At 35.8% G+C, this 11,792-nt stretch overlaps 2 protein-coding genes across 3 annotated transcripts; both read left to right on the forward strand.

Moving 5' to 3' along the window:
- Positions 1 to 909: 909 nt before the first annotated feature.
- Positions 910 to 5,632, forward strand: LOC105397106 (facilitated trehalose transporter Tret1). 2 transcript variants are annotated; one of them, XM_048631365.1, is made up of 7 exons: positions 910 to 1,173; positions 1,577 to 1,806; positions 2,419 to 2,742; positions 3,145 to 3,277; positions 4,191 to 4,408; positions 4,728 to 4,922; positions 5,308 to 5,632. In XM_048631365.1, the coding sequence occupies exons 1-7, from the start codon at positions 1,044 to 1,046 to the stop codon at positions 5,527 to 5,529; spliced, it is 1,452 nt and encodes a 483-aa protein (XP_048487322.1). In that variant the 5' UTR covers positions 910 to 1,043; the 3' UTR covers positions 5,530 to 5,632. The 2 variants fall into 2 exon arrangements, with proteins under 2 accessions (XP_048487322.1, XP_037967243.2); XM_038111315.2 differs by having other exon boundaries at positions 912 to 1,149.
- Positions 5,633 to 6,276: 644 nt separating this feature from the next.
- On the forward strand, positions 6,277 to 10,480 carry LOC119692074 (facilitated trehalose transporter Tret1). The gene is made up of 7 exons (XM_038111314.2): positions 6,277 to 6,449; positions 6,761 to 6,990; positions 7,235 to 7,558; positions 7,645 to 7,777; positions 7,927 to 8,144; positions 9,336 to 9,530; positions 10,096 to 10,480. Exons 1-7 carry the CDS (start codon positions 6,362 to 6,364, stop codon positions 10,315 to 10,317), a joined length of 1,410 nt encoding a protein of 469 aa, XP_037967242.2. The 5' UTR covers positions 6,277 to 6,361; the 3' UTR covers positions 10,318 to 10,480.
- The last annotated feature ends 1,312 nt before the right edge of the window (positions 10,481 to 11,792 follow it).

Below are 11,792 nucleotides of genomic sequence, written 5' to 3' on the forward strand. Positions count from 1 at the left end.
TTATTATTATATATTATTATTATATTATTATTATATTATTATATATATATATATTATTATTATATATTACAAATTGTACTCGTATGTGACAGTACAAATATACCTAAGCAGGAACTGTTCTTTTTTGATGGTGCGGTGACAAAGTAATCTGAAGAAATATGGCACCAGTTCCTGCTTAGGTATATTTGTACTGTCACATACGAGTAGAATTTGTGTAAACCTTAAATTATTTCTTACTTTTTAGTGGTTTTTTTGAAGTCGGTTTTTTTAATTATATATACTAGTGATATGCGTGCCAGAAATATTTTGTAGTGATCAAACTTTTTCATCTTAGGTGATTTTTTTAGAAACAAGATGTTTAAAAGATGTCTTAGAAACCTATCCGAAAAAACTGATTAATATTCATCCTAGATAAAAACCCTTTAAAGGATAGAATATCCTTTTGAATAAGACCATGTCTGATATACAGGTCTTTCGTAGATGCACATCCTAAAGCAGGCCACAAAGTGTAGTACAATATATTTATTGTATGGGAAAGCATTTAATATCTTTTGTGATATTTTAAGGTCACTGGTTCAGAATGCAGAGCTTTGTGACCGTATTTCGGATGTGCATTTATTAAAGACTCATCCTGTAGAAATATGTAGATCACTGGTTGTTTGTTTATTTGTTGCCAAAATATCTCAAATCATAATACATAATCTACATTAATAAAAATCGAAAACATAAATAAACACTTTACGAACAGGAAAACTATGAAACACCGTACAAACATAGTCCTTTACAACTGCAGGCACACTCATAAATTTCATAATACATTATGTTTTATCCGATATTAAACACTATACGACTATGTTTACAGTTCAATCACCGCACAGGTGGGCAAAATCCGTGATAAAATTATATAAAACCTTATGCAAACACAACTGCTTGTAACAGACCAATTCACGACGCGAGACGAGAATATTGTCCTGACAATATCTAAATAAAATTTAACCAGATCTGAAAATAATTGAATTAAAATTAACCGTGTTCCAAGTGAAATGACTGATGATGACGGAAAAGTTGTGAAAACAAGTGACGGTACACCCAAAACATGTGAATGCGTAACGGAAAATAAGTCGAAACAATGGCTCACAGGATTAGTTGGCAAGTTATGTTTTTCATTGATAGGTATAATATTTTTGTAAAATATGAATCAAAGGGTGAATTGGATAATAATATACAAGCATACATACATCATACATACATAAATAATATGCTCACGACTGTAATCCCTAAAGACGTAGTCACGTAAGAACGGAACACTAGATCTGGACTATCGTACCTATACTACATATTATGTCAAATTCAAGTAGTATCGTTGATGTCGACTCGTGACTTACTCAAGTCAATCAAAAACAAACGAGTCATCCAACAAAAAATATTTAGCCACATTAAATCATATCAAAATAAAATAATCTCAAGGACACCTTGAAACATTACCTGAATACCGGTTAACAAATACATGAGGTAATGTCAACAAAACAGCATCACAATATTGGACTAATATTAATGTATTATCTTATCATTGCAGCCGACATTACTATATTCACATACGGAATGCAAACAGGTTGGATGTCACCAAGCATACAGGTTCTCCAAGGTCCTAATAGTCCATCTGGGTACCCGTTATCGGATTATGAAATATCGTGGATAGCTGGGACAGTGACTATCGTTGCTGTTTTCTTTTGTTTGGGTTTCAGCGTTGTATGTGACAGATATGGAAGAAGAATGAGCCTTGTACTTGTGGCTGTTACGCAGGCGGTGAGATTTTTACAGATTATGTGAATTTATGTATCTGTTTAGATATATCAGCTGCTCATATTACAGGATCTGCCTAGCTTGGGGTCAAATTACCGTTTGTGAGATGTCCCACATATGTATTATATTTATTTATTAAAGATATAGACCTGTGTTAAACAATTCAAAAATAAATAAATTGAATTTGAAAATGATGATCCTATTCTATTCTATTCTATTCTCTGTGGGGGTGTAAGTACCTGCACCTGGCTCTCTCGAATGGAACCTTTGTGCATATCTCCAAGGTCTAAACTGCCTTCCTAAGCTTGAACCATTTCCCACCACGCTGGTCCACTGCGGGTTGGTGGGTTCACATATCTAGATGAGCTAGATCTAGATATGCAGGTTTCCTCACGATGTTTTCCTTCACCGTAAGAGCGATGGTATACATTGTACTTAAGTTAAAAGAACTCATTGGTACATGTCAGCGCCGGGATTCGAACCCGCATCTCTTGATTGACAAGCGGGCGCTCACCCGACTGAGCTACCACCGCTCGATCAAATGATGATCCTGCTCAGAGGACTTTTTAGACTTTTTAGTTTTCAACCAATTGCAATAATCGCTTTCTTTTCCAGATAGGATGGATTATCAAGCTCATATCAGCCAAACCAGTGTACCTGATAGTGTCACAGGTCTTCGTTGGCATAGCATCAGCTGGAGTCTACACCTGTGCTCCTCTATACATCAAAGAAATCAGTTCGGACTCAATACGAGGATCAATGGCTAGTGCTGGAATAGTGCTGCAAAGTGTTGGCGCCCTCATCATGTTTGGGATAGCACCTCACTTGGAGTACCATACGGTGTTGTGGCTGGTAACGTGGATACCTGTAGTCAATGTGCTCCTGTTGCTGAAAATACCCGAAACTCCTCCGTATCTGGTGAAGAGAGGGAAAATAGATGTGAGTAGTTGAGTACTAAGTGTACATTATCATACGAAAATACTGAGCATAACTCGAGAACTCGTTTACTTTAGCAGTTGAAGGTTCTCACTAGACATGATCGATTGACTGGCGTTACCACGAGTAGATTAATAATATAGATAACTTGAAGATTTTCCTCAAAGATCCGATTCTTTAGAATCTAAAGAAGGGCCACATAAAAACTCTGTCCATAGCAAGCAAAGCGAATTTAAATGAACCAGCCAGACAAACCTAATGTATTTTTCTACATTTTAACAGAATTACTGTATAGGTGTAGGGTGATTTCTTCATTACTGTACTGAATAGATGTTGCATTTAAATGACAAAAAAAAAGATATATCCTCAGCTTTGTAACGAGTAAGTAACAAATACTTTTTGCAGGAAGCTAGAACAACCATTGCATCGTTAGTTGGCCTTGAACCAGATAGTAAAAGCGTTAACGCGTCAGTGGAATGCCTTACTAAGGCGCAGGAGTACTTTGATACTCTACCAAAAATATCATTGAAAAGAGCATGTAAGTCCTGAAATTTAAATATTTTCCTGCATTTTACTGCACGAAGCATCCCTGAAGGTTGGACTAAGGATGAACATGTCCAAGACTAAGATCATGACCAATCTTCCTGCAAACGTGCAGCCTAACATAATTGTAGGTAACTGCCACATCGAGGCAGTGGATGAGTACGTCTATCTTGGACATAGTTTATCCTTTGGACAAAGTTCTCAGGTAAAGGAGATCGCTAGACGAATTCAGCTGGGATGGGCTGCCTTCAGTAAACTTGAAGACGTCCTTAAGTCCCAAATCCCTCAATGCCTGAAGACTAAGGTGTTCAATCAGTGTGTTCTGCCTATCCTCACTTACGGAGCCGAAACATGGACGCTCACTAAAGCCAACATGCACAAAATAAAAGTCGCACAAAGGGCTATGGAGCGCGCCATGCTCGGCATCTCTCTTGTGGATCGTGTGCCCAATGTCGAAATTCGACGTAAAACTCGTGTGGATGACGTGGGTAGCCGAATCACAAGATTAAAGTGGAGATGGGCAGGACACTTGGTTAGGAGGGACGACGGCAGGTGGACTGGGGCAGTCACAGAGTGGTGGCCAAGAACTGGCAAACGAGGAATAGGCAGACCGCCGGCCCGATGGTCTGATGACATTGTTAAGGTGGCCGGTAGACACTGGACTAGACTCGCACAGGACCGGAAGAGGTGGCGTGATAGGGAAGAGGCTTATACCCAGCAGTGGGCAGATACGGGCTGATAATGGTGATGTAGTACTGCTGCTAGATGAATCTGTAAAAAAACATTGTAGTCGAGTGTCACATTTTCATAATATTTTTACATTCACATTCAGGTGATGCAACGGTGAAACTACGGTTAACTTCTTACAAAGTCACCTATAGTTTTTAATATACATATCTGTTTTACAGTTGCAGACAAAGCCACAAGACGAGCGTTTTACATTGGTCTATTTGTGGTATCCTTGCTTGACTTTGGAGGCAACTTCGTCATATCCATATACGCATCTGTTATCATCAAGAACTCTGGAGTCACAGTTAGACCAGAGCTGCAAGCGCTGTCGCTTCCAGCGATAATGATTATAGGGTCTTTGGTGTCTACCGTCACTGTTGAGAAATATGGACGGAAGGTAATATTCACTTTACTTCTCAATGGGAGCAATTCAGAAGGCAAATTTAAATTAACCACGGCCAACAGCTTGTTTACATTATTCGTTGAAAACACAAAATAGTTTGTGATCGCTTCAGAATCGATATCAATGTCACTTTTGGTGTTAAGGAATTCAATATTTAAGTATCCGTATTTGAAAGTATCTGCCAGTAATCCATCTATAGGTGAATCGTTGTGTTACTCACGCATAAAGGAATTGTAAGCTAATGTCGGCATCAATTATTCTATTATTATTGAATTCAACTGTCACGTTCTCTTAGATAATTATGTTTTTTCAGCCGTTGCTTATATCAAGTCTTATTATCAACGGGTTACCAATGACAATACTCGGCATACTCCTAATATTGCCCACATATGGGTTTGAGATTGCCCAATGGATTCCAGTATTGTGTGTTATAATTACCGTGTTTGCTTACGGTGCCGGAGTTTTGCCTATACCATACATAATACTGATGGAAATCTTCAACTTTGAAGTAAGTTAAGATTTACCTTTACCATACGACTGTTTGTATATTCACTATCTTATTATCTTATTGAATTTTACCGAAATTGAAACCCATAATTAACGATTAATATTTTGAACGCAACCTGAATGATTTAGAATTGAAACCTCTCTTGTTCACATTACCTAGCTTTCAACTACCTCTTTCATTCATATTTCATAAGACTTGATTCGGTATAAATCATCGTATGCTCATCGTTGAATATCAATATCAACTCTTTTATAATAAATTTTTACACAAATATTTTATGAGTTTCGGCGATGATTCTTCGATTGTTTTCTAACAACATCATCGAGGTAGTTCATGGCAGTATTTCCCTTTGCACATAATGCATTACTGAAAATTTTGTTTGCAGGTTCGTGCCATGGTATTTGGCTTCTACGTTACATACGGCTGGTTTCTCTGCTTCCTACAGACGATTATATTCACACCAATTTCTCAAGCCCTTGGAATGCATGTCATATTTTTTCTGTTCAGTGCAGTCAATATTATAAGCGCCGTCTGTTGTGCGATCTGGCTGCCTGAGACTAAAGGGAAAAGCTTAGAAAAGATACAAGATGAGTTGTGTGCAAGATAACAATAGTATGTTTTATTGAATCATTAATCTCAATTATTATAATTTAAAATTAAGCTGTGATATAATAATTTTACTGATACAAAATAAACGATTATTTTTGTGATGCTCTGTTTTTCTAACCCTAGTCGGAAAAGATGGCTATTTAAATAAGTTTTACGTATTTGTCTGTATATCTGTGTATCTGTCTGTGGTAGCGTAGCTCTCAATCTTCTGAACCGATTTTCATTTTGTATATAAGAAAGAGTTGTACATCATAAATGTTACTCCGAGTGTTTTAAACCATGTTTCACCAAAATCGGTTCAACCGTTCAAAAGTTATGCGTATTTTAACCATCTTTATTTATTTTTTTGCTACATACTTACCATATAGGTACCGTTTGTCAAGAACGATTAATTGTTACTATCATTTAGGTATTTCCGCTTTTTAACCGACTTCATAGCACGGCACAAAGATTCATGCATTTTCAAGCACAGTGGGTCAATTCTCAAACACTCCTTCAGTAGCCATCGGTGGCGTATTCTAAAGCATTAATAATAATAATATTGACCATTTCACAATGAATTCTAATGGGATGGTTAGATTTACAATCTAGGATAGCAAGCTAGTATAAGTAAGTAAGCTAGTAAGCTAGTACGCTACGCTTCACTAAACTTAACATAGAGAGACAAGATAATTATGATTTCACCCATTGCTTTATCATTTCGTCATGGTGAGAATGTATTTTAATTTAATCATTATTTAGTTAACGTATCGTATCATTACATTCAGTAGCGTGCATACGGCATCTGGGAATTAGTCTTGTTTCTTATTTTCATAATTATTATAGACAAAATGACTAAAAAGAGTGATGGTGTTCCTAATAAAAACAGTGAAAATGTTAAGGACAATAAAAGTAAACAGTGGATTATGGGATTAATTGGTAATGTACCTAATGCCTTTATTTGGTTTATTACTATAATTTTCGTTACTTTAGTGAGATAGATTTGGTAGATGTATAGCCTAGCATTGTGATATTTACCTATAAAAATAATAAATAATTCATGGTACTAATCTATGTCAATTTTTATATTATTTTATGATTTTTAAATTCAATCAAATTTTAGAAATGCCAATTACATCATAAAATTTTGACTATAGCTCTGTAACTGTGATGGATCTTAACCATCAACAAATTACTGTAAATTTTACGACAAATACTGAAATGATTATAATTTCAATTTTTATTCACAGCAAACACAACAATATTCACAAGTGGTGTGCAAGCCGGGTGGATATCACCTAACATAACCCTACTTCAAGGACCTGACAGTCCAGCGGGTTATCCGTTATCAGATCTGGAAATATCACTCATAGCTAGTGCCATATGTTTCTCTGCTGTCTTTTTCTGCATGGGATATAGTTTCATAGCTGATAGATATGGCAGGAAATTGTGCATTATCATCATCGCTTCTTTACAAGCTGTAAGTATCGTAAAATTTCAATTTATAGGCAGTTTCAGAACCGCAAAACTCTTGTCTTACTTTTAAGCTCTAACAATGTCGACATGACTGTCTTATGCTATTAATTGAATTCGATGTTTTTTCAAGTCGGTGACAAACACTACAATGCACACAATGGTGAAAGGATTAGCTAGTCCGATTAGCGGTTTATTCTCTGACATTATCCTTTATATTTTATTTTGATTAATCATATTTCATTTCACAGCTAGCATGGATAATAAAGCTAACATCCGCAAACTCCGTATGCCTTATCATTTCACAAGCATGTGTGGGTGCCTCTGGATCCGGCGTTTTCACAATATGTCCAACTTATACTAAGGAGATCAGCTCAGACTCTATAAGAGGAGCAATGAGCAGCGTTGGAATGTTACTTCAAAGTATCGGGATACTGTTCATGTATGCTTTGGGTGCTTATTTGGACTACTACACAGTTTTATACATTGGATTGGCTATACCACTTTTAAATTTGCTGTTCCTATTGAAAGTACCAGAATCTCCACCACATTTGGTAAAAATTGGAAAGATTGAGGTAACTTTTTACCTTGAAATCCTATACAATTTACAAATGTTATTGATAACTTTAATGTTATTATTTTAACTTGATTATATTTTCAGGAAGCTAAAAACACAATAGCGTATTTAACAGGTCTTGATGCAGAAAGCAAACCTGTCCAAAATGCAATTGATGAAATGACCACAGCACAACAACAACGTGATAAGATGCCTAAAATGACAATAAAAACAGCATGTGAGTAATGTTATTTGACTTTGAAAATTCTAGGCTGGATGCTTTAAAACTAAGCAAGAATCCAAGCTTTCCAAAAATAACAATGTGTTAAAATTATTATTATAAGGTTCGGTTTGATATTTTATTCGATTATATTTTTCTGCTTTCAGTTAAAGACAAAGCCACGCGCCGCGCCTTTTTTCTCGGTCTATTCATGATATCTGTATTAGACTGTGGTGGAACGTTTGCAATTTTTGCGTACGCTTCAGTGATTATCGAAAATTCTGGGGTGACTATGAATCCGGAGCTGCAAGCTTTGTCCATTCCAACTGTCAGTATCCTAGGTGCCTTGGTATCAACGGTGACTATAGAGAAATTTGGACGTAAGGTGAGATTTATTCTATACAACAATATCTTCTAACGTATGCTGAACAGTTTTTAAACACAGGGTGTCCCAAAAGTCAACATCATGCCTTGGAATGTTGATAGGAGTGACCAGAATATCGCAACATAACCTATGTAAAAAGTGAATAGTTTTCGAGACATTGACACATTTATAAAGTTTCTGAAAATTTACACGCCGGATTAGCATTTTGCTTGCCACCGGTATAAGGTTCCATATGATTATCGAAGACGATTCGGTTATCATTATCATATTCTTCTACTTCACTCTTTCAATTCCTCCAAGGAGTCTGGGGCTTACAGCAGGCGCTTTCATCCTTCTTTGTTAACATTACTGTGATATAATGGACAACATTTCATTTTCTCTACCCTATATTATTATTAGCTATTAGGAAAGTTTATAAAAAATTAGAGGACCGGTATTTTTTTATTTTGAACATACATTAATTTTTGCATATCATTTTTAACTTTAAAGTTTATTATTTTAAAACCGGAAGTGACGTCACATATTAGGCTCAATTTTTATTTTTGTCTTTTGCCTTAGTCTCAAAAAAAAACATAAATGACACTGACAAGTGAAATTTAAACTTTGTTTACATGCCAACCAACAAATGGGTCATTTTCAAATGACATTGATATTTCTGATGATACAAAGTATAAGTACTTTGTATCATCAGAAATATCAATGTCATTTGAAAATGACCCATTTGTTGGTTACGAAGCATTTTTTCAGCTGTGTAGGTGGTGGCATGCTCTGGGACATATTAAATAGAGGTCATCTCTTAATACGTACTAACTATTTTATATGATAAATAAAAAAATAGTCAGAAAGTGTCAGAAAAGAATTTATGAAAATGACCCAAATAAACAATAACGTCACGATATAACGTCAACGTCAATCAAAAATGAAAGTGACAGTTACTTTTTTTTTAAATCTACAGGCTTTGATCATCAAAATGAATCGCACCTGATGCATGACGTCATCAGCACTTTTTTACTATTATATGATTTTCTCAAAAATGATACATCCAAAAAATGCAAAAACATTTTTTTTGGTGGCCTTTAGAGCAAAATCTCGAAATTGTTTTCGATTTATAGCAGTTAGTTTTTTGAAATGTTGTTCATTAAATGATTCCACAAACTTTGTCAAAAAATATTTTGTTTGTTGCTGTTTCAGCCTCTTCTAATAACCTGTTTGACGATGGTTGGTCTACCAATGGCGGGTCTTGGCACAATACTGATGTTGCAAGATCAGGGATATGTGGTCTATCAGTGGTTTCCAATTATTGCTATCACTTTGGGCGTATTCGCTTACGGAGCCGGTGTACTGCCAGTTCCGTACACTGTCATGACGGAAATATTTAACTATCAGGTAAGTCCAACGACATTTGAGCTGGACTAGGATTGGCCGTAGCCGTGGCTAGTATAGTACCAATTATTATAAGTTATTTGTGATTGAATTTTTCGACATAAAATAAACTTGCATTAATGTTTGAGCTGTCAGTCAATCACCCTTTCTTCTTATTTAAACAGATGTATTAAATTTATTTATGATATCAATGTATATTCTGAAACTATATTTATTTTTGCGAATCCATAAATAATTCCGTGACAAGTTACTATCATTTAATTTATGATGGTAAAGTTTTATGTTTACAAAAGATATGATACACGTGCATTATTTTATTATTATCGTATTCCTCACCTTATTTCGCCTTTTCCCCTTCATCTATCTTAACTCTACTAAATGAAATATAAAAGGGACGTAAAAATTTACTAATTAGATACAAAACCCTGATATCCTGGCACAGATATTTGTTCTAAGCCCGAAATAGGCTCAACCCATGCAAGCAATGCGCCCACGTTTTTCTATTACCTCTACCTATCAGTAGTACCTAATATACGAGAATAAAAATGTTGTCATTTGTTATTTCCAGGTCCGCGCCAAATTCGTCGGTTTCTACGTGACAATGGGCTGGTTCCAGTGCTTCCTTCAGACCATTCTATTCACCCCCATCTCGCAGGCTCTTGGAATGCACACCATGTTCTTTATATTTAGTGCCATCAACCTCGTCAGTGCTGTCATGTGCGTTGTTTGGATGCCAGAGACGAAAGGGAAAAGCTTGCATCAAATACAAAAGGCTCTGTGTGCTAAATGAGACTAGGTAGGTATGATGAGGGAATTATTGTTCTGTTTGTCTCGTGTTAAGCAGTTTTTTTATTTACAAATTTTAAGATTGTTATTGATGGAAAACTAACTAATATTGAATAAGTTAGGTTATTTGTTATTATATTTTTTATAAATAAAAAATGTATGCTGTTTTGCTGAAGATCATTCGACCGTTATCGTCTACTGGTAGGTATAGGACTTTCTTAGGAGCACAGGACTCTGTCGGCCTTCCTCATCTTCAGTAGTACGATGTGTGACAATGCGAGGTCTAGTCGTGAATACTTATCCTACAGGGTCGCTCTCTTAATCGACCGAACAAAAATTATAACGCAATCGCATGCTAAATAAAACGAGATAGAGCTGTAGTTAGCAGCGCTACAAGTGCCAATTTCTCCATAGTGGGTTAGAGCATAACCAGGAATTATTGGTTGACTTTTGACATACCTGTCAAGAATTTAATATGGAGATGACGTAAAATTGAGGAACCAATCCCAAACTGGTTATGATCCACGAAATTGGCACTAATTCTCGTTCGTTCATTGTTGATAGAGAGTGTCCCCTGCTTAATCGGTGAGCAAGACAATCTTTTGTAACAGCTTTTTGTTCACAGACCCTAATACACTCACGGGCAATGAAAAAGTTCCACTCACAAAATGCCGATACCAAACGAACCCATATTTTTCACACATTAAATTTAAAATTTGAACAAAATAACCGTTTTTATAACGTAATAACCGGTTTATTACAACATTGAAGTACATTTAACAGAGCATCAGCAGTATCCTGATGCTCTGTTAAATGTACTTCAATGTTGCAGAAGGCGTCATTAAGCTAGCCTTATCCGTTTGGGTGTAATTGGGTGCTTTTCTCAGTGGAACCTTTTTATTGCCCGTCAGTGTATATATACCATACTACGTCTGTTGATTCCCTCATCAAAACTGCTCGTGTATATTGCAATTAAGCCCGGAAAAGAAGAGAATAATTAAAAGAAAAGCGTCGAATACAATGAATATTTATGGTCCCTCGTAAGTTACAGTCTAATTTGCAAGATAGCTTGGCCCGAAGTAGCAACGCAGAAAACTTTAATTATAAATCGCTTTAGGCACTTTTGATGGGCCAGTCTCTTAAATCTAAGCGGTGTTTGGTGACAAATTTGTATTATGTATTATTTGCATTATCTATCTTTTTTTTAACACAATATCATAATTATTACAGGGCCTAGTTATTATATTATAATAAGTATAATACAAATAACACATATTCACAAAAACACACGTTTAAACACTCGGATTTTGTAAAAATCAGTGTAGGCTGCTCCTTCCTAAAAGAGTTTGCATATTCATGAAAAGGCAACGATAGCCTCATTTGCAAAATTAATCCCCAGCCCTAAGAAAAGCCTTATTGTTACAAAGATTGTTTCAATCGAGCTTAGTTGAATCTACCAAATTAACCATTCCCTTACCG

Source organism: Plutella xylostella, chromosome 28, assembly GCF_932276165.1.
Source record: "Plutella xylostella chromosome 28, ilPluXylo3.1, whole genome shotgun sequence".
Lineage (NCBI taxonomy): Eukaryota > Metazoa > Arthropoda > Insecta > Lepidoptera > Plutellidae > Plutella > Plutella xylostella.

Excerpts from the sequence above, each read along its gene's own strand:
- LOC105397106 (XM_048631365.1), top strand. The coding sequence starts at position 1,044 with ATGACTGATGATGACGGAAAAGTTGTGAAAACAAGTGACGGTACACCC. Across the intron at positions 1,807-2,418 it reads TTGTGGCTGTTACGCAGGCG|ATAGGATGGATTATCAAGCT; the intron begins GTGAGATTTTTA and ends TTTCTTTTCCAG. Across the intron at positions 3,278-4,190 it reads AATATCATTGAAAAGAGCAT|TTGCAGACAAAGCCACAAGA; the intron begins GTAAGTCCTGAA and ends TCTGTTTTACAG.
- LOC119692074 (XM_038111314.2), top strand. The coding sequence starts at position 6,362 with ATGACTAAAAAGAGTGATGGTGTTCCTAATAAAAACAGTGAAAATGTT. Across the intron at positions 6,991-7,234 it reads TCATCGCTTCTTTACAAGCT|CTAGCATGGATAATAAAGCT; the intron begins GTAAGTATCGTA and ends TTCATTTCACAG. Across the intron at positions 7,778-7,926 it reads AATGACAATAAAAACAGCAT|TTAAAGACAAAGCCACGCGC; the intron begins GTGAGTAATGTT and ends TTCTGCTTTCAG.